Genomic DNA, 26,256 nt, shown 5'->3' with positions numbered 1-26,256 from the left:
ATGATGTTTGGGCCTCAGTTTCCCCATTTGTAAAATGAAAGGGTTGGACCAGGTGTTCTCTTGGATCTCTTCCAGGCTCCTGTGACTTTCATGGGATCTTTGTGAAACTTAAAAGAGAGAATAATAATTCATGCTTTTGTGGTAGACCTAGAGAGCAGGAATTCTTTCAGTTCTGGTTTTGTATACCCTGCTAGGAGAATAGTAAGTAGTGAGTAAATGTTTGTTTGCTGACAGCAATTTAAGAACTCTAAAGCACTTTGCTCCTACCAAACCTGGAGTGTCAATTGGGTATCACCCCCCACTTTACAAATGATTAACCAGAAGCCTAGAGGGCTTAGGGGACTTGTCCTGGGTCTCAGCGATTGGTGATGACAGCCTTGGATGCTGATATCTTACCTAGGAGTCCAAGAGGCTGGCAAGGACCCCATGCCACCCTTGAAATGGACCCAAAGCAGTTCATAAACTTCAAAAGTTATGTCAATGTTGGTATCCAATTCACATTTATTTTATCTCATGATTTAAAAAAATTTTGAATTCCCAAATAGGAGTTCCTGCTTTAGCTTTTCACATTGTTTCCCTTTTTCTGATAGAGAAAGAGTCAACACAAGTCAGTGAAATCTGACCCTTCTGATTCCAAGAGGCTCAGAGTTCAATCTCTAAGGGAATGTTAAGGGGAGAAAGGGAGGGAGAGATGAGGAGAGATGTGTGTCACTCCCTGAGAAGTACCCACTCCTTTAAATAAGTAGCAGAGCAGGGGTGAAGGGTGTTAGCTGGAGACCAGAAGTCATTGGGTTTTTAAAGGAGACTTTGGAAGATTAAGAAGTTATTTTTTTCTTGTCCCAAAAGACCAGGAGCAAGAAAGATTAGAAAGGGAGGTGATAACAGAAAGCCTGAGACCAGGCTGTTTTATTGATCCTGAGGGAGGGAGGGCAACCCCCCTTCAGCCCTAAAGAAGAGGGTTCAATAGTCTCTAAAAATCAGGTCCTGTCACTGCAAGATAAGTAGGGCCAGGTGAGAAAGAGAGGGAGAGAAAAAAGGGAAAGAGAAGGAGAGAGAAAGGAGAGGGAAGAAGGAGAGAGAGAGAGAGAGAGAGAGAGAGAGATCAAGGCTTGCTCCAGGCTTACAGGGGCAGATCTTATTGATTCTTGCTTCTTTGTTGATAAAAGGCCTGTTGAGAACAGCAAACCAATCGGTGCTTGTTGGCACTGCTGGGAGATGCCCAGGTTCATTCCAGGCAGTGTGTTCCTGGCTTCCTGGGCAGCAGGTTGGATCCAGCCACACGTCCCCGTACTGACAGCTCCCCAGAGCCGGGACATGGCCAGCTACCCATTGATTGTGGGTCCCCCGACCTCCCTGAGGAAGCCCCTGAAGATTCCAGACAGACTTCTGCTGGGACCTGGACCTTCCAATCTTACTTCTCGGGTCATGCTTGCAGGGGGCCTCCAAATGATTGGACACATGCATGAGGAAATGTATCAGGTAAGTGTAGGGAAAACTGGCTTGCATGTCACTCTCCAAAACTCTTTCTAGAAACATGCCTGAACCACAGGGAGTCTGAAGCCATCTTGGACCTGGAGGCAGGAGAGAACTGAGTCTGAATCCTAGCTCTGGCATTTACTATCTGTGTGACTAACTTTGCCTCAGTTTTCTCATCTTTAAAATGGAGAGGACAATACCTGGAATGCCTCTGCCACAGGGTTGCTTGTGGGGGTGACTAGTCAGGTATGTTCAAATGAAATAAAATGAGCTATTAACTTCTCATTTAAGTATCACAACAATGCCGGGAGGACCACAGGATCCTAGAGCTAAAAGGAATGGAAGTGAATCCAATAACCTCATTTACAGAGAAGTAAACCGAGGTCTAACGATAGTGGAATTATGGAATCTTAGAGCTGTTGGCACATAAAGTGCTTTGCAAACCTTAAGGTTCTACACAAATGACAACTACTTTGATAGATTAATCAATGAGCATTTATCACCCACCTCCTCTGTACCAGACCCTCTCCTAGGTGCTGAAGATATAAAGCCAACAGTGAAACAGTTCTTTTCTTCAAGGGGCTAACATTTCATCAAGAGAGACAACACACATGAATACATAGCCATAAAGAAGATTCAAGGTGATTTTAGGGGGAGACTGAGTAGTTGGGGGATCAGAAAAGGACTCATGTAGAAAGTGGCACTTGAGGTGAATCTTTAAGGAAACATGGGGTTCTAAGAGACAGAGACCAGAGAAAGGTGCACTTCAGTCATGAGAGATAGTGAGGCAGAGAGAGGGGAAATGTAAGGTCATTTATGAGGAACAATTGATACTGATGATGGTGGTGGTGGTGACAAGGGTGGTGGTAGTCGTGGTAGAGATGACGAACATGAAGGGATTCTTACCTTCCAGTTAAACTGAGAGATCCCTGAGGTCTCAGAGATTCTATAATTTTGTGAAATAAAATAACAGTTGTAAAAGGTATATATCAAAAAACCTGGGTCCTAATCTAGCCTCTGTCAATAACTAAGTGTATGAACTGGCACAACTTACTTCCCCTCTTTGGACGTGTTTTCTCATTTGTAAATTGGAAGGACCAGACTAGATGGTCTCTCAGGTTATTTCTAGTTACTTAATTAAAGTCTGTCCAAATGAATTAAATTTAATTCCTTCTAACATAGGGTGTTCCATCTACTAAGTCAGAGAAGGTGCTGTGCCCTATAAGCAAAATAGAATTGAAATAGCCCAAAAGAAATGGGAGATGTGCAAATTTAGAGAATCCAACCCAAATGTTCACTTGGATTATTTGTGCCTGACCTGTGGTAGAGCATTCTGAGCTCAGGTATTGGTCTAATCATCCACAATCAGACACACTGTAACTTTATTCTACCATAGTGATGTCATCTTCAAGAATGAAGGACAACGAGGGAGTAGCTAGGTGGGGCAGTGGATAAAGCACCAGCCCTGGATTCAGGAGGACCTGAGTTCAAATCTGACCCCAGACACTTAATACTTACTAGCTGTGTGACTCTGGGCAAGTCATTTAATCCTCATTGCCCAACCAAAAATAAATAAATGAAAAGAATGAAGGACAACCACCACCACCTAATGGGTATTTAATGAAGGACCTTGTGGGAATCAGTGAGAGTTGTTCAGCCTCCCTGTTTCCATCCCTCCTGAAGGGCCAACAAAGGATTCTTGCCTTGTCATTTGCCTTTCAAAACCTCATTATTGACTCTTTTCTAATTTTCTGTAAGTTTCCAGTTCTTGGGAAATTGAAGGTTTATCCATCAACCCTTTGACTTGAGATGTGTAACATTCTGGTCATGCTTAGCATGCTAAGGTCCTCCCTTGGTTCATATGATGCAGGACTAACTTCTAAAGTCCAACCTCTTCCTTTTCAAGAGGTGGAATTAGAGACACAAAGCAAGAAGAGACTTGCTTAAAGTCACAGTGTGAGTCATTACCAGTTTGGAATTAAGCCAAATCTAGAGGTTTTTACCCTACAACTTTACCAGGTGAGAAGAGCATAGGGACTGAATATGGTCAGAGACTGGTAAAATTAGAGTTTGATGGGACCTTAGAGGCTGTCTAGTCCCTCACTGGACCAATTAAGAAATTGAGGCCCAGAGAGGTTAATGGATTTGCTTAAGGTCACAAGGCAGTATGCATCAAAATCAGATTTAAACTTTGATCCTTCAATTCCACAGCCAGGGCTCTTTCCATTCTACAAAACTTACTGGTTCAGATCTTGAAGGGACCTTGGACTCCATCCAATTCAGTGCTTTCATTTTACAGATGAGGAAAATGAAGTGCAGAAGTGCAGTGACTTGGTTAAGGTCACGTATTTTCCACATTAAAATACTTTCTGGGTAAACACATCCTTCCAATCCCCTTCACACTTACTTATTCCAAAATCAACAGCAGAAGACAGGTAAAAAAAGGCTCCATTGTCGATACAAAGCCCTTGCTTATCATTCTAAGAAACAAGGAAAGTGGCTACTAATCCAATTTAAGTATTGTCTTCAGGAAAGTTCAAATTCTTTGGTCACTGACCAGAGTGGTGTACGTGGGGAAAGCATATGACTAGATACATGATCTAGATATGATAGATGTGGTTGATAGAGATTAAGGGACTTGCCCAGGATCACACAGCTATTAAATGTCTGAGGCAGAATTTGAATTTAGGACTTCCTGACTCCAAGATCAATGCCTTCTTTATTATGCTACCTAGCTGCCAAACAGACCAAAAACAAGAGAAGGATAAGAAAGGAGATGGATTCAGAATACATGAAAGGAAGTAGAGTGAAATTATGATGGAAAGGTGGATTATGGAGATCTGTGACTCCACCATTAATTAACAGAATAAGAATCTTCATTACAATATTAATAAGAGGGAGGCAGGAATAATTTCCTCAAATCCCACCAAGGCATAATGTTGGTTCTGTCTGCCTCCATGAGACAGCTCCTTATTTTCCCATTTTCCTCACAACAATCCTTGTAGGAAGGGAATACAAGTATTAATGTGCCTATTTTATAACTAAGAAAACTGAGGCTTAGAGACATTAGATGGCTTGACCATGGTCACACATCTAATTAATTTCAAAGTCAGAATTTGAACCCAAGTCTCCTAACTTAAAGTTCCTATTAAGCAAGGCTTATTTTTGCCTCCTTAAGTTTCTCAGCACACTTCTGCTGGAACTATCTTACTATGTTTGTTCTTGGGGGAATCATTTCATCTCTCTGAGCCTCAATTTCTTCATGAGGGGGTTGGACTAGAGGAGTCCTGAGGTTCTTCAAAAGTTCTAAATCTCACATGCTTTTCCTTGTCTTCTTGTTAGTGGGATACTTCTTGCAGAGGGGAGAGAGAAGTCAAAGAGAGTGACAGAGGGGAGAGAAACAGAGATGGCTAGATAAGGAGGAAGAAGAAAGGCAAAAATGGAAAGAGTGAGAAAGACATGGATGGAGAAAAAGAGAGAATATTTGAGTCCTTCTCTGGAGGTCAGGGCAGCTGTCATTTCTTTATTCGTTGCCCTGTCTACATTGGTGCCTTGTATACAGTAGGCATTTAATAAATGCTTGTCTTTGAGAATCCATCTGGTTGGGGTAATCCCCAGCTTGTGGTCACAGGGCATTTGTTGATTTTTTGCAAAGTTGAGTTTGACCAGTAACCTCTCTCCTGTCCTTCAGATCATGAATGAGATCAAAGATGGCATCCGCTATGCCTTCCAAACACAGAACAAGCTCACCCTGGCCATCAGCGGCTCTGGACACACAGCTATGGAAGCGGCCTTATTCAATGTGGTGGAACCAGGGGAATCTGTCCTGGTCGGGGTGAATGGCATCTGGGGACAGCGGATAGTGGACATTGCTGAGAGAATAGGTAAGTGTACAGACTCTGTCTTGGGGGAATTCCAAACTCAGATCAAGACTGGATAGGTAAGCAAGCAGCTTTAGGATGGGGACCATTGGTGAGAAATTGAAACTACTATTGGATGAAGCAAATCCCAGGGTCATAGATTTCAAGGTGGAAGGGACCCCGGAGAGCATAGTCCAACTCCCTCATTTTACCCAGGAGGAAACTGTGACTTAAGCGCCATTGTGAATCCCTGAAGGAATGCTATAAATGAAACAATCCCTACTGTCAAATGTGATTTGGGTTATGAAGTTAGGGGACTTGCCCAGGGTCACACAGTTAGTATGTGTCTGAGGCTGGATTTGAACTCAGATCTCCCTCACTGCAGGCCCCGCACTCTATCCATTGTGTCATCTAACTGCCCACTTTAATTGGCCGGTTTCATCCAATTCCCTTGTCTACCATATATACATTTCCTACCTTTTCACAGGTCTAGGCATGACTTTACTGAGCAGTCATCTATTGACTAGGGAGAGAGATTTTCAGGGAGAGTGGCAGGACATGCAGTAATACCTCTGTTTGATTACCAAAGTCCTTCCCCAGCCCAACTTGGGGTCAAACATTTTACCCAGTGACCTTTCTCCAAGACTTACTCTGCACATGAAAAGGTGCCCAAATAGGAAGACGTCTGCCCCCCAATGCCAAGAATGTTTCCATCTTTCAGGGCTTCCTAGAATGAGCTAAGCCCATTGGTCTGGGGGTAGTCCTTCCACAGGATCAATACCACCTTTGAGTTCCCATATTGGCCCACCAACAGTGGCTCAAAAGAGGGGAAATAAGATGGAGCCATGTGGATCTCATCCAGCTTAATGATTGATGGGACTGTTTACAGACATTTCACCACAGTTTCAGGGGCAATTTGTTAGGAGGTTGGTTCAAAAAAGACAGGTCATTGTTCCAAGTTCTTGTTAATGGACAACCTAAGACAGTCAAAAAAGGAGCTATGGAATTTGTCATGACAGTGGGGTTTCATGTGAAAATATTCCCCAACTCTCCAGCCAAAATGTGAAGTTAGTGGGCATGACAAAGTCCTGGATCTGCCACTTATTAGCTGGGGGACATTGGAAATGTCACTTTACCTAACTAAGACTCAGTTTCCATATCTGGAAAATGGGCACATTTGACTGCATGGACTGTTAAAGCAAAGGTTACATGTTGTATCATTTTAGCCATACTCCTGTGACTACAGGCATTGTTAGCCTCATTTTTCAGTAGAATAAATGAAACCTTAGGGAGGCGGGTATCAGAAGTGGGATTTGAACCCAGATGTTTCTGACTTTCAGGCTGGCCCTCTGGCCACAGTGTCATACCATCTCTGACCCACATGGAATGTGGAGAAAATGTCTACTAGGGTGCCAGGCACATCCAGAATAGTTCCTATAAGTTGAAAGTATAACCTCTTAGTCCTAAATCACAGTTAAACATACATGCAAGCAAGGAAGATTATGATAATTCATATTTATGGTGACACAAAGTTTTCAAAGGAATTTTCTCAAAAGCATCTTGTGAAGTAAATAGTGCAAGTGCAATTATTTCCATTTTACCAATGAGAAAAATAAGGCTCAATGAAGTGATTTGTCCAAGGTCACACAGCTGTTAATTATGAACGCTGGGGATTGAACCCATGTCTTTTTTTTAAAAGCCCCATGCCTTTTCCATTATTTCCTGATAAAGAGTCAAAAGAATGCACAGATAGAAGTCAGGCATTGAGACATGCATCTGGCTCAAACCACCAGCAGCTATGTTGAACCAACCATATATGTTCATCATTAAAAGATGATAAAAGTGAAAAGGGGGAAATAGCTAGACCCCCTGCCATCTCCCAGCTTCCTAACCACGGTACCAAAATGTCACTCTGTGAGTATTTGATGCTAAGTGTCATGCTGTTGCTCTGAGATTTACACTCTACTTCTGCCACCCACTTTCCTCTTGATAGAGTAGAGAAAATGTTGAGTCACTGCCATCCAAGTTAAGCCAGATTTGAGGGTCACCAGCTTTATTTCACTGATGTTGTTGTTGAGTTGTTTCAGTCATATTCAACTCTGTGACCCCTTTGGGGTTTTTCCTGGAAAAGATGTTGGAGTGGTTTGCCATTTTCTTCTCCAACTCATTTTACAGATGAGGAAACTGAGGCAAATAGGGTAAAGTGACTTTCCCAGGGTCACACAACTAGTAAATGTGTGAGGCCACATTTGAACTCATGTCTTCATGATTCCAAGCCTGGTGCTCTATCTACTATACCATCTAGCAGCCCCAATGATATGGTCCCTTATGTACCATTGAAATGAACAGTACTTATCGCTTGTTAGTCACTGGACAAAGAGCTCACAATTAGAACACCTACCACCAAGGGGATGTTTATAGATGGTTTGGATGCTCAGAATCCCTTTCCCCCTTCTCTCACCATTCTGCTGCCCCCTGTGGAGGTAGATGATGTGAAACCAAAAGACCTGGATGTTGAGGGGCCAACCCTGGAGCCAGTACACCATGCTGTCAAAGGTAGAAATGAATCACTGAGGGGTGACTGAGGACGTTTCCTTGTTTCCCCTCTGATCCTTTGCCTCCTATATTTCTTCATTCCATCAGGAGCCAAAGTGCATCAGATGGTGAAGGCCCCTGGAGAGTATTACACACTGCATGATGTGGAGAAGGTACGTGTCAGGCTTGCACTTGGCTGTCCCATACCCAACCTTCCAGCCAATGGCTGACTTCAGGTGAACATTATGCAGTAAAAGGTGTGGAACAAGTAGAGCCCTGGATAAGGAGCTTGGGGTCCAGCTGTGGTTGTGATGTTAATGAACAATGGGACCCAGACAATCCAATTCAGCAAATACTGGTGAAGCACTCCGTGTGGAGAGCACTGTACTGAGCTCTAGGGGCAGCTATAATGGCGAGGTGTTAGACAGTCAGATGACACAGTGTTGGGCATGAGCAGCAACAGACTTAGGAACAGTGAAGACCGATAATCAAATATTTCTTCAGACAGTTTCTATCTGTGTGACTGTGAGCAAACATTTAACCTCTTTCAGTCTCACTTTCTTATCTGTAAAATGGGAATAAAACAGCATCTCCCTCACAAGGTTGTTGCGAAGGTTAAATGAGATGATATGTAAAACACTTTGAAAACCTCAATGTTCTACATAAATGTTAGTATCATTACCCTCATCATCGACATTGGTCCCAGCCTCTTAAAACAACAGTCTGGGATGAGAATATGGTGAATAAAGAGATAACTATAATACTAAGTAATTAATGATAAATGCATCAGAGAGGTGCTGAAAAAGGGAGGCGGCAGGCTGAGGAGTGGCTCTTTATCAGTGGGGATGGGCATCATGGTGGGATTCATGGAGAAGACAATCTTCAAAGAGGGGTTCAAAAGCTGGGTGGGAACTCAACAGGTGGGTACTGACAGCAAGAGCTGTAGTTTTCACAGCATCATTGTGAGGCTCAGTGATTATTGTGGTGCTGAGGTGATGTCGGTGGTGCTGATGATGAACAAAGAGAAAGAGCTAGTGTAAGGCAGAGAGTCCAAGAAAGAAATCTTTTCCTGGGTTCCCCAACCAGTAGATCAGATGCCAGGGGGGACTCCAAGACCTAACCTACCTGCTGGTAGCTAAGATATTATCAGTTCCATTGTGTAACTTTAATTCAATTCAACAAGTATATATTAAGTGTCTGCTATAAGGTGCTGTGTGAGGCACTAAAGACACAACTACCAATATGACCCAGATCCTGCCCCAATGGGGCTTTCATTCTACCAGGGGACACAGTAAATACACAGATGTGCATCCTACAAGGCAGGCAGAGTAAGACCAAGACAATGGAGCAATACTGAAAAAGTGCTCTGCGAAAATGTGAGGAGGAATAATTGCAGGTGGGGAAGACTGAAAAGGACTTGGTGGAAGATTCTAGGAACCTAAATATAGAGTTGGAAACACCTCAGAGGCCATTGCCTCCATTGTCTAACCTCCTCAGAAAAGTGAGGAAGCTCATTTCTCTCTCTTCCTCCTCTTCTTGTTCTTGTTCTTCTCTCTGTGTCTGTGTCTGTGTCTGTTTTTGTCTCTCTTTCTCTGTGTCTCTGTTTCTCTCTCTGTTTCTCTCTGTTTCTCTCTCTCTCTGTTTCTCTCTCTCTCTCTCTCTCTCTCTCTCTCTCTCTGTCTCTCTCTCTCTGTTTCTCTCTCCCTCTCTCTCTGTTTCTCTCTCTCTCTCTGTTTCTCTCTCTCTCTCTCTGTCTCTCTCTCTCTGTTTCTCTCTCTCTGTTTCTCTCTCCCTCTCTCTCTGTTTCTCTCTCTCTCTGTTTCTCTCTCTCTCTCTGTCTCTCTCTCTCTGTTTCTCTCTCCCTCTCTCTCTGTTTCTCTCTCTCCCTCCCTCCCTCTCTCTCTCTCCCTCCTTCTCTCTCTCCCTCTCCCCCCCCTCTCCCCCCCCATCTCTCTCTCTAGGGTCTGACTCAACATAAACCTGTGCTGCTCTTTCTCACCCATGGAGAATCCTCCAGTGGAATAGCCCAGCCCTTGGATGGATATGGTGATCTCTGTCACAGGTTAGTCCCACAACCCCCCAGGTGAGACAAGGAGAGTGGCCACAAGTCTCCCAGAGTCTTAACTTTACTTTGAAATCCACTTACCTCTCACAATCCACCCCTTAGCCTCCCCAGGAGCAGTGCCTTGCTACGTTTGGTGAACCTTTCCCTGGTAGAATTTCAGAATACTTTCCAGAAGGTTATTTGAGGGACATGCTGTGGTTCACAGTGTGGGCACCCAGTGACCCATGACTTAGTTCCTTGAAGCACAATAAACTCTGTAATCTACCCTGGCCAGGGAAGGGGTTTCCTAGTGAATTAAATGTCCTGGTCGAAAAAAGATAAATCTATACATTATACCCAGATCACCCATTTTCCAAGAATTTAAAAGCTATTAAAGCTTAAAATGGCATTAAAACATTTGGGACTAAGTGTACATGTATGCACTCACACATATTCATGCACATATGCATACATATATATATATATGTATACATATCTATATGCCCCATCATGTACATGTATAATATGTGCCAAGTGATTTTTTAAGATAATGTCTTATTTGATCCTCACAACAACCCTATGAGGTAGATGCTGCTATAATTCCCATTGCACAATTGAGGAAACTGAGGAGACAGAGGTTAAGTGACTTGCCCAGGGTCTCACAGCTAGTATGTGTCTGAGGCCAGATTTGAATTCAAGTATTTCTGACTCCAGACTTAGAGCTCTATATTCTGTACCACATAGCTGCCTATGGACAAGTCACTTCATGCCTTAGCTTTCTTATCGACACATTAGAAATATTGACTTGACCTATACCAACTACTTTACTGGGACTTTGAGAAGATCAAATGGGATAAGGGATATACAATGCTTTGTGCTAGAAAGGTCAGCTAGTCTTCCTTACTTCCATGGATTTTGCTTTCTCCTTTTGTCAGGCATAATTGTTTGCTCCTGGTGGATTCTGTAGCCTCATTAGGGGGAGCTCCAATTTACATGGACAAGCAAGGTAAGAGCCACACAGGGCTTCCTTTCAATTCCTACAGTGATGAGCCCTCATCAGGGCTTCCAGATGCTGCCAGATGGACTGGGGTGTAGCCATTCCTGCATGCTGATCTTGTACCATGTGGAAAGACACTACTGACGCACTACATTCGACCCCTCCATCTACTGCAATGACTGAAATTCCCTCATGGATATCATGTGGCTCCTACCTAGGGAAGAGAAGGGTTACATTAGCACCACTTGGCCTATTAGCAAAAATGAGTTACTCAAACTAGACGACTAAACTCTTAGAAAGCAAGTGTCTGGGGGACTAGGGTTTGGGCCAAGTCACTCTTAACAGGGTAGAGAGGGCCTGGGAAAGTATGGAGTATGGATTTTGCCCAATGGGAGCAGGTCTGGGTGAGTTACCCAGTTGAGGGCTTTGGGGAGCCAGACATTGGGGTAAAGTTTGTTGTAGAAAAAGAGACACTATAGGAGCCAACCCCGGCCATCAGGTGTCATTAAGGAAGAAGACCAAGCTGCACAGCCCAGAAAAGCATTACTAACACTTTGCTTTGCTTCCACCCAGAATTCTTTCTATTTGAAGGTATTAAAAAGAATATTGGGAAGGATCTCCCCAAGTGCTCCAAGCCTTACTCCTCAGGAAGAGAGACCTGGAGCACCAAATCCCATTCTTACAGGCCAAGGGACAGATGTCACTCAATCTCTTCTTCTCTGCTAATGTAGGCATTGACATCATGTACTCTGGCTCTCAGAAAGTGTTAAATTCTCCTCCCGGCACTTCCCTGATTTCCTTCAGTGAAAAAGCCAGGTAAGCTTCCTGCTCCATCATCTTTTTCTTTCCCATTTCCTTTCTATTTCATTGATTTTCTGATATGCTTCCCACCTCTGTGAATTCTCCTAGAAACAAGGGGTAAAAGTAAAGCAAAATAGACTGACAAAGCAAACCTGTCTCCTAAGAAGAATGTGAGTTTCATCCTCTAGTCTTTGAAGCCAAGTTTACTTATCACAATTAATCTGAGTTCAGTTGTTCTCCTTTACATTACTGTAGCCACTAGGTATGTTCTGATTTCCTTGGTCTTCTTGGAAGTCTTCCCACATTTCTTCAAATTCTTCACTGTCATCATTTTTAGAGTCACAATACTTTTGGACTACATTTACTTCAAATCAGCATGTTTATTTAGCACTTATTTTGCTGTATATACTAATCTCATATGGCACAATTTCCTCTATGTTACACACACCAATTTCATGTGTTACAATTTCTTTAACCATCCCTCAATAGAGGGACATCCACTTTGTTTTTGGTATTTTTGTAACCACAGAAAATGATGCTATGAATATTTTGTTATGTATGAGACCTTTGGTTGTGTCATTGACGTCTTTGGGGGGATATTTCCAATAACAAGTTCACTGTGTAAACAGATTGATGATTTTTCTCATATAATTCCAAATTGTTTTCAAGAATGGAAAGATCAACTTTCTGGTTTTGGTTTCTTTTTAAAATTACTATCACTGATTCTCTGGGTATGATATTCATCTCAGAATAATGTTAATTTCCATTTGTCTTATGAGTGTCTTGGGGCATTTTTCTACAAACAATGAGTATTTGCATACCTTTTTCTGAAAACTGTTTGAAATATTAAAAATTCAATCCCCATTATCTTGTCCCACAGTTAAATGTCTTCTCCATATTGGAACAGTCCCTTGCCTACCCCAGCTGCCAGCCTCAGAGTGAGTCAGTCTCTGGTTGGTAGCCCAAATCAGCATTCAGATTTGGGTGTCCTACAAATATCTCGTACTTATGCTTAGAGCATTTTAAAAATCCATGAAAGGCCATAAATATCCAAAGAAAAGAAAATATTTGTTTTGGTAAAAATAGCTCTTTTACTCATATCCTCATGAATGGGACCATTCATTTGGATGGATTATAGAATTGCTTGGGCATCCAAGAGCTGGATCAATGTGAAAATGACCTATTATAAACCTTTGAACATTTAATTAGATTCAGCAGGAGAGGGATGTTAAATTTTTAGTCACTTCCATGCTATATCCCTTCAAAGGGATACTCGGAAATGGCAAAAAAATATCCCCAAACTCATTAATTTGTGGCTTAATGGGTGTGTATGACATTCTGGGAACTCATGGGCATTCAAGCCACCTTATGAAAACCATACCACCTAGTTTCTCCTTCCTGGTCCCTTGATCAACATCTTCATACCAAATGGTAATGCTTGTTTAGACAGGGCAACCCAAAGTCAACTGGTCAAGGCTGACAAGGTTAAAGGATGGAGATTTTATTGATATGTCTCCTTATTCAAAGCATAAGCACCCCCTCCTGGCACACACAGTACAGTTGGAACTATGATGATCGCTCTTTGACAGGGGATGAATGAGGATGCCTTGGGTACTCACCAGTGACACTATCATGAGTGTGAAGGATTGGGTCTTGGTTGGTGGATATCTGAACCATGACCTTAGTTCTATGGAAAGAACCAAGAAGACTGAAGCTGAGAAAAAGAGAGCAAGAGGCTCTGACTGAGATCCACAGAGGGGAAGACTACACATTTTGGGTGGACCCCTTGGGAATTCTGGGGCCCTAGGTGAAGAGGTAACCATGTAGCCCCATGGATGGCAATAGCTGGAGGAAGGAGAGCAGTGAAAATTCATGGCCAAGATGGGAGGTATAGGAATAAGACCAGGGAGCAAAAGAGGGCTATTGGTTGGGTGATCACAGGGCTCCTGGAGAGCCTGGGACCCAGGTACCTGAATGGAGAAGGGTAGCTTTTGGCCATTCTGGATTTCCTGGAGCAAGTTCTGTGTTCTCTGTATTTATCACTTTCTCTGGCTCTGATTCTGCCTCTGTCTCTATGTCTCTCTGCCTCTCCCCCTCCCCTGTGTGTGTGTATGTATGATACACACAAATATTGAACCCCATATATTTAGTATCTGCCCCATTCTCGTAACCAACAACAATCTCTCCTACTTAGCCCCAACTTCCCAGCTCAGGCACCACACCCTGACCTAGCTTTGTCCTCTCCAGAAGGTGCGTACATGTAGAGTGTATGCACACACATTCCCTCAGACTATTTCGAGAGAGGGACAGGCAGTGCCAAAGAGAGACAGAGAAAGAAGCTCAGGCTAGTTATCCCTCTGAGAATTGATAGGGTCATTGATTTTTCCACTGAAGGGACCTGGCTTCAGCCACTCTTTCCAGGCAGATGACACAGTACTCCCTCCTCCTACACTCTCCACTCCAGCCTCACTAACTTAGACTTGGTCCCTGAACATTCCATCTAAAGCACAGATTGTGCCCCATGGTTGGAGGGTTCTCACTCCTCACTAGCACCCCTCAGGGTTTCAGTTGAGTGGACTTTGCTGATACCCCTGCCCCCATGTGCCCTGTTTCCCTCCTGCCTGCATCATTGTGTATTGATTTTGTATCTGTCCTTGTGTTCACTAATCTGTGAATACAGTATACCTACTCAATAGACTGTAAGCCCCTTGAAGGCAAGAGCTGTCCCACTGTTCTATTTGTATCTGCAGCATCTAAGACAGTGTTTGGCCCATAGAAGGTGCTTTCTAAATGCTAGCTGATTAACTGATCAGTCAATTGATTCCCAGATGGTGTGGCTAGCCTGCTTCTCTCATTCTTGTTATCTTTTTAGGGAACTGGGAAGGTCCCACCATGTCAGGAAACTCACTCCCTTTAGTAACTACAATGTCTTTTTTTTTTCCTGAACAATCTACCCAATAACTGAACAAGTGGCTAAACTTCCCTGGGCTGGGAGAGGTTTGCCTCTCAGGTGAGTCAGGCAGTAGGGAGGACAAAGGAGAGTTGGAGGTTTCCAGAGCCCAGGACACCTGATCTTGGGTGCCTCCTGCCAGAGAGTTATAAATGAACTACAGATGAGCTCTTCCTGGAAGGTGAAGGAAAACAATGTCCTTTTTTGCCAACATCTCCACTTCTACACACACACACACACACACACACACACACACACACACTCATATATACACACACGATAATTTCCCAATAGAAATTTTGTAAACAAAAAATCATCATAATTCTTGTGAGTAGCTTATCATTTCTCCCCAGTGACCCCCAGGCAGCAGAATCAAGGTTAGGCATCCTATTGGATGTGTTTCAGCTCTTCCTGGTTCTAAGTTTTATCTGATTACAGCACCAAATTCCATTCTTGTATCCCGAGTCTTTATAGGCTGTTGCTGCTTGGGAAGCAAGACTGGCCTTAGCCAATTATCTTTTTAAAAGGGAAGGACCACGGACAGGTACATGTTTAGGAACTGGCAAGTTGGATCCTTCCTCTGGTGCTGGGCAAAGGATGAATGTTGAGTTTTCTGTTCTCTTTTCTTTTTCATAGAGGTAAGATTTTTAATAGAAAGACAAAACCCTTTTCTCTCAATTTGGATATAAAGTGGCTGTCCAACATATGGGGATGCGACGACAATCCTAGAGTGTAAGTACTTGGGAATTACGGGCTCCTGTCCCCATGTATGCATAGCAAGAAAGTGCTCTGAGGAATCCATCCCTTCCCATGCTCCACAATAGCAAAAGTAGACTCATCAAATCTAGAGCTAGGAAAGATCTTAGAGATGAAGTTTACAGATGAGCAAACAAGGTCACATGAGTAGTAATTGTCTTTCACGTTTCACAGGCTTCCAAAGAGGAGCCTGAACTAACTCCATGGCATTCCAAATAATGGCCTGAATATGGACTGCCCCCAAATTTAGGTTATACCCTGAAAATGAGATCTCACTGAAAGAACAGACAGAGAGAGACACAGAGAGACAGAGAGGAGAGAGAAGACAGCAAGAGAAAGAGAAAGAAGGGGGAGAGAGAAGAGGGAAAGAGAGAGGGACAGGAGAGAGAAGGAAAAAGAGAGGAGAGAGAAGACAGAAAGACAGAGAGAAGGAAATGGCCCACATAGTGTTCTGTAATGTAGTAGTTCTTAAACCTTTTGGTTTCAGAATTCCATTTTGTTCTTAAAAATGATTGAGAACCATGAAGAGCTTTTATTTAAGTAGTCTATATCTATTGCTATTTATCATATTATAAATCAAAACTAATAAAATTTTAAAACATTTCTTAATTTGTTAAAATTCCAGTAAACCAAATGATATATTTTTATATTGTAAAATGGGTATTTTAGCATGGAGAAAAGTAGATTTGGTGGGGCACGACATCTGTCTTTGACTGTCTGAAAGGCTTTTGGGTGAAAGAGAGATCTTGCCTTGTCCCACTTGGTCCCAAGTGGTAGAACATGAAGCAATGAGTGGGTCACCGGAGCCTAGAGCTAGACATGAGGGAGACCTCTGAGGCACCTGGCCCATCATCCTCAAGTTATAGGGAAGAGGCAGACTTGGGTTTGGCATCAAGAGTGGGAAGTCCCCTCAGGAGGTGGTGGGAGGTTTCCATCATTAACGGTCTTCAGCAAAGGCTGGATGACTCCTCATGGGCTGTGTGGTGGAGGAGAAGCTTCATTGGGCACTGGCTGGACTAGGTGACCTCTGAAGTCCCTCCCAGCTCTGAGGCTCTATGGATCTGTGGATCCCACCCCTTCTGAGGCTGAGACACTCCTGCTGCCTTCACCAGCAGAGCTGCTGAAGTCCACATCCCCTGATGTCTTTCAGATATCACCACACACCCCCGGTCATTGGCCTCTTTGCCCTTCGAGAGAGTTTGGCCCTGCTAGCTGAAGAGGTGAGCACCTTCCCCATCACCTGAGAAAACCTTGCCTCTTTCTGCAGAGTTGTTCATCTGGAACTTGGCTGGGGACATTTGCATTATATTCTCTTCCAACATAATTATGGATGCCTGATGTGTAACCAGGAGAGGCAGTGTTGCATAGTGGCTAGGGAGCAGGCCTTCATGGTGGGAACGTTGAGGGTCAGGTTCCTCCACAACAATCTGTGTGTCCTGGGCATGTCATTTACCTCTCAGTTCCCCAAGATGCTTTCTAAAATTCTAACAATTGCATGCAGAATCAGACCCACATTTCTGGACATGGCCAATGTGAGAATTTGTTTCACTTGACTGAATATTTATTATGAAAGTTCTCCTCCTCCCTCTTCCCCCATGGAGGTGGGTTAGGAGGGAAAGAGAAGACATGCTTATTAATTGAAAAAAATAATTAAATTAGACTATAACATTTGGCAATCTTAGGAGTTCCCTAAACTGATAAAATCATAGATTTGGACCAAAATGATGAACTAGGAAGGCTAGAAGAGCCTTGGGGGACATGCTACTCATCCTAGCTTAGTGGACAGAGCACCCACACATAGGGAAAGAGCTCTGGAGCTGAATGTTAGTGGCCTTGGTACAGGGAAGGCCCCAGGATCTGGGATGGAGGGCATGGAGGTAGGGAATGGGGGTGACCATGAGAAGAGACAGACCTGTCCAGTTTGAAATGGAGCAGGGGGAAGCTCCCATGCTAATCAATGGGGGTGGGGGGCAGGGATCAGGCCTGAGCTGACCCCAAACTTAGTGGAGGCAGCGAGACAAGAGTTCAGATTCTGCCTCAGGTACTGCCCAGATACATGATCCTAAGCAAGTAGCTTAGTTTCTTTCAGCCTCAGTTCCCTCATCTGCAAAATAAGAATATTAGTGACATCGAAGCGTGGTGAGCATCCAGTGAGGTATGAGATGTAAAAGATTTTGCAAACCGTAATTTGTTGTCTGTTAGTTGTCATTACCGTCGTCATCCTGTGGCCTTCAGAGAGAGGAACAAAGGGTCCCCACGGCTTGACATGGGAGCACAGCCATGTTTGCTTTGATGGCTGAGGCTTTCCTAAAGGGATGGAGCCCATCCCCTCTTTGAGGCCCTCTTAGGAAGGAGATGCTCCCAACTCTGAAGGGTGCCCCTTTCTCACGCCTCCCAAAGGCTGACCACAGGGAATTCTTCTTTGGAGTGGACAGTGCCTGGCTGTCTATTCTTATTCTGAACTTTACCTCACCAAGTCTTCTGAAACAATCCTTCTGTTACTTAAAAATTGGGCTTGGCCCCCATCCCCAGGTTTTAGATTCCAGCATTTTCGTAATATGGGGGTTTCCCCTCAAACATTTTTCCATCTTCTCTGAGCCTGCTCCAGGCATTAAGCCAAACTGAATGCAATATTCTGGCTTAGGAGTTTACTCCCCAGAGATCACAAGCTTCTTCTTGGTCTGTGCCTCACCCTGTGGATTGGCTAACATCTGAAAACATCTCTGAGAGTCACATAAAAACAAATCATTGGGGGCAGCTAGGTGGCGCAGTGGATAAAGCGCCAGCCCTGGATTCAGGAGGACCTGAGTTCAAATCCGGCCTCAGACACTTGACACTTACTAGCTGTGTGACCCTGGGCAAGTCACTTAACCCTCATTGCCCTGCAAAAAAAAAATTATATATATATATATATATATATATATATAAAATCATTCATGATTTGTGGCTCAGGCCACCTGGATGTGAAGGAATGGATGGGCTATGAAGAGAGGAAGTTCTGGGAAGGAAGGGGGGGGGCGCTGCTCAGGACGGCTATGGAGAACTCTAGCCCCATGTTGTTGGGTCTCTCTTTGTCCTTTGCCTGAGGAGAAGGTGACTCCTGAGGCCCAGAGAGCCAGGTCCCTTATGGAGTAATTCACTCAGGCTGCTGGTGACGTGATAGGGAATGATGCCCAAGAAAGGTGAGCACATCACTCTCTCACACAGGCTACCCCAGAGGGATACCTTGATTAGAAGGGAAGGTGGGGCTGGGCGGGGGGAGATAGCCGGCCATCTCCATCTTCTCTTGTCTGGGGGAAGAGGAGGTTAGTGGAACAGATGTGGAATTCAGAGTCAAAGGGCCTAGGCTTGAATCCACTTCTTTCACTTGCTATTCCTGTCACTTCACTTTTCTGGGACTCAGTTTCCCTATCTGTAAAATGAGAGAATAAGGCTAGATGGCTTCTGAGGTCCTTTCTGGCTTTAAATCTATTCTCATTCTCTTCATCCTCTTCTCACGCCTTCCTTTTCCTCCATTTCTCTCTCCTGTTTCTGGGTCTTCTTTCTACATGTTAGAACAGTGAGGATTCTGGGATCCACTGTGACTCCAGGATCGCCAGCTATCACACCCGAGAGGACCTCATCTTTCCCCATCTCATTTCTGCAGGGTTTCCTTTTCCTCCCCAATAGCAGTATCCCTTCTCTACAACTGCAGATATTCGTGGTTTTCCTTTTCTTTGTTCAGGGCCTGGAGGAGAGCTGGAAGAAACACCGGGAGGCCACAGCCTACCTACACAAAGGGCTGCAGAAGCTGGGCCTTCAGCTCTTTGTGAAGGAGCCGGTAAGGCCAGAGGGCAGGGTACTCAGCGGGGCACCTGGAGGGGCAGAGCACCCGCACATAGGGAAAGAGCTCTGGAGCTGAATGTTAGTGGCCTTGGTACAGGGAAGGCCCCAGGATCTGGGATGGAGGGCATGGAGGTAGGGAATGGGGGTGACCATGAGAAGAGACAGACCTGTCCAGTTTGAAATGGAGCAGGGGGAAGCTCCCATGCTAATCAATGGGGGTGGGGGGCAGGGATCAGGCCTGAGCTGACCCCAAACTACAGCCTCTGGGAGGTAAGGACCTCCAGCTTTTAAAAAGAAAAAGTGAATTTTGCAAACCTTTAAAAAGCTCTATAAGGGGGCAGCTAGGTGGCGCAGTGGATAAAGCACTGGCCTTGGATTCAGGAGGACCTGAGTTCAAATCCAGCCTCAGACACTTGACACTTACTAGCGTGTGACCCTGGGCAAATCACTTAACCCCAATTGCCTCACGCCCCCCCCCCCAAAAAAAGCTCTATAAGTGACTGTCATTAGCATTAGTATTACCACCAGCAGCTGGGAACAGAGTAGACAGAGAAGCCTGAAGATTTGAGTTCAAGTGTTACCCTTTAACCCAAGGGTGTCGAACTCAGGCAAAAACTGCAAGTCACCAGTCTGCACCAGAGGGACCCTGTGGGCTTCACAGTAACTAGGTTTTCCCATAGAACCTTTTCTGTGTTTTATTGTGTTTTTCATATATTTTGTTACATGTTTCACAGTTACATTTTTATCTGGGGAGGCCTCAGGAGTATCCCAGAGGGCCTCATTTCTGACGCCTCTGCTCCAACATGCATCAGCTGTGTGACCCTGGGCAGGCAAACCTCTCAGAACTCCCCATCACCACAAGACTCTAAGCTGTTCTAAGAAAGTATTGACGTGCATCAGTGCAAAGAGCGTCTGTGACAGAAGTTCCAGTGAAATCATAGGCCTAGCCCCTTTTCCTAGTCTCTCACTATCCTATGGTCAATGCCAAGTCATTGATCCATAGCCAGAGTCAAGCTGAGAGTCTGAGAAAATTACCCTCAATCAGAACAATAACTAGGACAGACCACAAGGGCATTACCTCAGGGCACTGAAATTTACGAATACAGAAAAATAGAAATTAGAAATGTAGAAAATACCAAAAATAGAGAAATTAAAAATATAGAACATTTAGAAATACAGCACTTGTTCAGCAGCTGAACTTAGCACCTCATAAGCAAGGTTTTCTAGTTAAAACAAGAAGCTGGCAGTTCCCTGCCCTGCAGCGCAATCCTGCCCTGCTCCATTCCCAGTGACAACCTCTCCAGCAGTGGCCTGACAATGTTCCTAGTCTGTCCACTCCCTCCATGGGTCAGTTTTCCAGAGTCTCTCCTTCCGGTGTCCCAAAGGTCGGGCTGTTTGCCCACCAACTGAACTTATCTTTAAAAGTTGATTCCTTTGGTGCTGCTGGTCACTCACCCCTCTGGCCTCAGCAAACCTGGAAAAGCCTGGCCTAGATGACCCAGCCTGTTGCGTCCCTCTTCCCCATGAGGACCTGTGTGTGGCCTTGTCTTCCAGGAAGTGAGGTTACCCACAGTCACCACAGTGGCTGTGCCTCTGGGGTACAACTGGAAGGACATCACCTCCTACATCATGAGGAATCATGGCATTGAGATCACCGGGGGCCTGGGACCTTCTGTTGGACTAGTAAGTCTGGGAGGGAGGGGCAAATGGAACCTGGAGACCTGACCGTGGAGCTTGCTGGACTCTGTGCCTGTGTGTGCTCCAGGAAGCCTACACCCCACGGCCAAGTGCGGTGGAAAGTACATTGGCTTGGCTGAAAGAGAGCTGGGCGTTTCAGTGGGCCCCAGGCCTAATAAGTCAGTGATGTGATAGAACAGACAAAAAGGTAGAGCAGGAAATGGAGGCTTGATGTAAGGAAAGAAGTTTCAAACAACTGGAACTAGAGGGGCTCTAAGGGCTGCATCAGGAACGGTCCCATGAAGTGAGTCTGAAGGAAGGTAGGGGTTCTAAAAAGGAGAAGTGAATAGGCAGTATATCCCAGGCAAGGGGGAACGGCCCTTTCAAAGGCATGGACTGAAAGCCAAAACCATCTAGTCCTTATTTTAGAGATGAGGAAACTGAGGCTCAGCAGAGATAAATGACTTTCCCAAGGTCTGTCATAGGCAGAATTTGAATTCAAGTCTTTCTGACTCCCAATGCAGAATTCTACTCCAACGCTCAGTTCGGGTTTCAGCCAAGAGGTTGGTTTGACTGAAATGCCCAGTGCACAAAGGGGAGCCATGGTATAAAGAACCTGGATGGTCAATCAGGCCCCCATCAGGAAGCACCCATGGATGAGCCTGACCTTTGACTGAGGCCAGCTTGTCACAGTTTCATCTTGTGCTCTCACCCGTCACAGGTGCTGAGGATCGGTCTCCTCGGATCTAACGCCACCAAAGCCAACGTGGACCGAGTCATCCTGGCCCTGAAGGAGGCCCTGCAGCACTGCCCCAAGAACAAGCTATAGGGGTCCCACCCCTCCCCCCTTTGGGGGGTGGGTGACAATCTGAAGGAGCCAGAAGGAAAGCAGAGAGGGGACGGGCGAGTAACGGGGCCTTCCTGGGGCCTCCCTCTGTTCTGCTGATGCCTCCTTCTCATGCAGGCCACTCACCCTTGGTCCTTTTCCCATAGGGTGCAGAGCCCCAAGTCTTTGTATCTTCTGACTCCTTGAGGGTTTTCTGGGGCTTAGAAATGGGTGTCCACTCAACCCCTGCCTAAGTCTTTCTGTAATTAAAGAACCAGTTTGGTCTGCCATGGCCTTTCTGCCCCTTTCTCCTCCCAGCCCAGTCCCCCCCCCAGACAAAGTCATCTGTACATCAACCCCTCCCCCCAAAAAGGACCCTAAGGAAATCAGAGAGACAAGAAGGGCTCCAAAGGCTTTGGATGAGACTGAGCGCGAGGTCTGGAGCAGGGGCTCTCTGCCTGAGACTGTGCACCCACAAGGAGCTCATCAAGGGCTCGAGTGTCAAAGAACCATATTAGTCTATCAAAATTAAACTCAATTGATCTCTGTTCCTATGCACACATACAGTGGAAAACTCAAGAATGGATATATATGTAAATATATATTTGTGTGTGTGTATATATATATATATATATACACACACATAGACACATACCTATACCTATAGCTAGATCCATATCTCTATATGTTTACTGAGAGCAGGCACACTCAAGGACTGAAATGGGTTGAGAACCTCTGGTGAAGAGTTTTGAGCAGACAACATACAACCCAAGCGTGAGTGTGCACCACCCCCCCACATACACTCACACACTTTACTGCTCGCCTTGCCCCATTCCCAGCAATGGTGCCCTCCACCCACACACTGCCCCTCTATCAGACAGCATGAAGGCATACGAGATAAGGCACTGAACTTGGAGTCAGGAAAACCTGGGTTCAAATCCCTCCTGAGTCCCTTTCTCACTTTGAGATCGGGGTAGCTAAGTGACTCAGGGTCTACATCAATTCCTCATCTCTAAGATGGAGATGATCAGTGTACCTGCCTTCCAGACTTGTTTGTGGTGAGGCTCAAATGAGGAACCTGTGGAAAGTGCTTCACAAACCATGAAACTCAAAACTCATTCGTGTTTCATTCCAGTTCTGTGATTTCATCATTGTCAAAAAATTAACCCCCAATGTGGAAATGCTCTCCTCTGCTGCAGGTCAACCATTTTTCTGTTACTTAGTGCCTTAACTTCTCAGTGCTCCAGGAAGCTTCTCAGTAACTTGTCTGGGGTCCCCCAACCTGGATGAGAGTCACAGGCAGGTCTTTCTGATTTCCAGGCCAGACCTCACTCCACCCCAACAAGCTTCCTGTTACATTCTCATTTTATGAGGGAGAAAATCACCCTTTCCGGCTTTTTTTTAATTTTTGAAATTAGCAGCCTCCCTTCACCACCCACCCAACTTCAAACCCCCAGCTCTAGAGACTAGGAGCTGAAGACGGGAGGGGAAGGAGAAGGTGGGTAGGTGTGAGCTAGGGAGAGTCCTTGGAGGGAGGCAGAGCTCGGAAGCAAGGGAATGGGGATGCAGACAGGGAGAGCCCAGCTGGAGCACATGGGCAAGATGGGTTTGGTTTTGGGTACCACATTTTCTGAACAATGTTACTAATCTGTGGAATACCCAGAGGAGGGGAGCCAGGATGGAGAGGGACCCCGAGTTCCTGCCATAAAAGGTCAACTGAAGGAATGGGACATATTGGCCAGAGAAGAGGAGACTCGGAAAATACAAATGACATCTTCAAGGACTTGAATGACTGCTTTGGCTGGAAGGGAAATTGGACTTTCTTCATTTGACCCCAGAAGGCAGCGCTAGGAAGGGTGGCCACAGCTCAGAAAAACCTTCCTGAACAGACTGTCATTCCAAATGGGACAGACTGGCTGCCTGAGAGGCCATGGGTTCCCCTTCCTTGGAGGTCTTCGAGGGAAGGCTGGATGACTACTCGTTGGGAGTGCTAGAGAGGGATTATTACTCAGGAGCAGGTTGGACAAATGACCTCCAAGGTCCATTCCTCCTTCATGACTCTGTGATTCTATGAAACCCAAAGAGACAAGGGGTGAGGGGAATTTAGCTCAAGGTGTCCCCCACAGCTGGGATCTGACAACTGGGGATCAGGATTTGGGGCTCCCACCACCTAGAAATTAACAACTGGTCTAATCCAATAGCTTCATTTGAGCAAGTACCATCCAGCCCCCAATTTCCAGGCTACAGTTGAGAAGTTCAGTGAATTTGGAGAAGAAAAGGTGGCCAAACCAATCCTTCTTTATTGATCAGCAGGAGAGCTATGGGGAATTGAGTCTGATTACCTGGGCTTGAGCAGTTAGCCATCACCTGTGTGACCCTTGGGCAAGTCACTTAACTTCTCTCTCTCATTCGTAGACATTCTGGACCTTGCACCCACAACTACAAGAGGGAAACACCAGGAACCCTTCATCTTTAAAGCAGCTGTTCAACCAGTCCCCCAACAGTTTCATTACTAAGGAGTGGTTACTCTAATCCCTCAACACAACCTGTAATTCAGAACAATTTGTAGTGATTACTCCTGTTACTGGGCTAGAATCACACACACACTGGAAAAACAAAAACAGACACCACATTGGGCATGCCTAGTGCCCACACTTGAAGCCTTGCTTTAGAGAAACTCTCTCCTTGCTAATCAGAAGAACCTGCACCTGCAAAGCCCACTATGTTAAGCTTTTCTGTGCTGCTTATCAGACCTAGCCACTTGTCCTAGCCTCTGGACGGTTAGCTGCAGGACGCTGTCTCTGAATGAGATACTGATGAAGGATCCCACATCTGACTTCATTCTATTGAAATCCAGGGCTGGCCCCATCCCCCCTTCCTAGGCATCTGGGCAGGTCCTCAGCTGGATCCAAGTGAGTCAAGATTGGTCACTGCTGAGAGGATTGACCTCAGACTACTTCAGTAGCCTTGGGTCCAACATCCCCCACCTCTTTGTCCTATCAGAGCTGGCATTAACAGACCTGGAGTCTAACCCCAGCATTCTCTAGTCCCGTATGGCTGTAAGGAAGTCACTGAGGGTCAGTTTGTCTATAAAAGAGGATAATTACATTTGCCTCTCATCTGCTTATAGGGCAATTTTAAATGAAGTCATTTTTAAACCTTAAAGTAGGAGATAAATGTGCACTCTTGCTATATCTTCCATCCTCTTCCTCATAGTCATCGTTGTCATAGTTATCATTGTAATTGGACAGAACAGCCAGTCAAGAGACTTGATTTTGACCTGCTGCCTCTCTGTTCTTCCCCCATCATTCTTTCCCCATATTTACAATGCTTGGCACAGAGCCAGAACTAGGGCAAGGCAGGTGGGGCTTTTTCCTCAGGGCAACAAATACAGAGTCAATGGTAATATTTCCAGTCTTTCAGCAGTGTAGAAACAACAATAATAAAAATAATACCAATATTTAGATAGCTCTTAATATCTTATTTTTTTTTAGTGAGGCAATTGGGGTTAAGTGACTTGCCCAGGGTCACACAGCTAGTATGTGTCAAGTGTCTGAGGCTGAATTTGAACTCAGGTACTCCTGAATCCAGGGCCGGTGCTCTATCCACTGCGCCACCTAGCTGCCCCTCTTAATATCTTATTGATCCTCCAACAACCCTATGATGTAGTTGCTATTATTATCCCCATTTTACATATGAGGAAATTGAGACTGAGCGGGGCTAAATGTTTTGGCCAGGGTCACAGTGTCTGAAGCAGAATTTGAACTCAGTTCTTCCTGACTACAAGTCCAGCATTATTCCTGTTATGCCATCTAACTTTCAAAAAAGCCAAGCTCAGCACCTAGTGGGCAAGAATGGCATGAGCTTTCTCATGCCTTAGCAGTGGACCTTTGGGTAGATGAGCTCCTTTCTGTTCTCACCTTGTCCTCTCCCACTTTCTCCATGGGTCTTTACCGTGGTCTTCCCCAACTCTTGAGTGGAAGACATTTCATGACATAAGCTATAGCTCTGTCTAGGCACATAAGATAACATGGGAACTAGGAATTACTTCTAGAATACTTTCATGTGGAAGGATTCAGAAAAGCATGGGGGCATTTCTCTACATTTCAAAAGGCAAAACTCAAGAGAGGAGAAGGTGAACAACATTCAAAGAAAACCAGAAGCTTGCTCCATCCACAGATCTCGTACACTGACATTTATTTAGATCAAATACGTCACATTTCATTGCTAAGACATCACCTGAGAACTTCATGCTGACATGCCCATTGTCAATGGTGTGCATTCTTGTGTGGGTATTAACCCCAAATCTCTATGAGGATAAATAAAAGCAGCAAATCTGAACACTAACCCTTTGGCGTAAGAGAATGCGGTTGTGACAGCACCCATGCTGGTGGACTTGGGTCACAGTGGGAAATGCCAATATTCAGATACTGATGCACCATATGTGTACTCCATACAGATCCCATCACCTCTTGTCTTCTGAGAGAAGCTGAATGCCAAGATCTCCCA

The 26,256-nt window shown here is 44.9% G+C and overlaps 1 protein-coding gene across 2 annotated transcripts; it reads left to right on the top strand.

The window, feature by feature from the left end:
• Positions 1–1,155: 1,155 nt before the first annotated feature.
• Positions 1,156–22,037, top strand: AGXT (alanine--glyoxylate and serine--pyruvate aminotransferase). 2 transcript variants are annotated; one of them, XM_043992524.1, is made up of 11 exons: positions 1,168–1,479; positions 5,168–5,360; positions 7,980–8,044; positions 9,833–9,933; positions 10,851–10,921; positions 11,644–11,728; positions 15,300–15,395; positions 16,570–16,639; positions 19,144–19,239; positions 20,799–20,927; positions 21,643–22,037. In XM_043992524.1, exons 1-11 carry the CDS (start codon positions 1,216–1,218, stop codon positions 21,748–21,750), a joined length of 1,278 nt encoding a protein of 425 aa, XP_043848459.1. In that variant the 5' UTR covers positions 1,168–1,215; the 3' UTR covers positions 21,751–22,037. The 2 variants fall into 2 exon arrangements, with proteins under 2 accessions (XP_043848460.1, XP_043848459.1); XM_043992525.1 differs by lacking the exon at positions 20,799–20,927 and having other exon boundaries at positions 1,156–1,479.
• Positions 22,038–26,256: the final 4,219 nt, after the last annotated feature.

The sequence above is a fragment of the Dromiciops gliroides genome, chromosome 3 (assembly GCF_019393635.1).
Source record: "Dromiciops gliroides isolate mDroGli1 chromosome 3, mDroGli1.pri, whole genome shotgun sequence".
NCBI classification, from domain to species: domain Eukaryota; kingdom Metazoa; phylum Chordata; class Mammalia; order Microbiotheria; family Microbiotheriidae; genus Dromiciops; species Dromiciops gliroides.
The sequence above is the reverse complement of the archived record's forward strand: the minus strand, read 5'-3'. Positions and strand labels throughout refer to the sequence as shown.

Excerpts from the sequence above, each read along its gene's own strand:
- AGXT (XM_043992524.1), top strand. The coding sequence starts at position 1,216 with ATGCCCAGGTTCATTCCAGGCAGTGTGTTCCTGGCTTCCTGGGCAGCA. Across the intron at positions 9,934-10,850 it reads TATGGTGATCTCTGTCACAG|GCATAATTGTTTGCTCCTGG; the intron begins GTTAGTCCCACA and ends TCCTTTTGTCAG. Across the intron at positions 16,640-19,143 it reads TGGCCCTGCTAGCTGAAGAG|GGCCTGGAGGAGAGCTGGAA; the intron begins GTGAGCACCTTC and ends TTCTTTGTTCAG.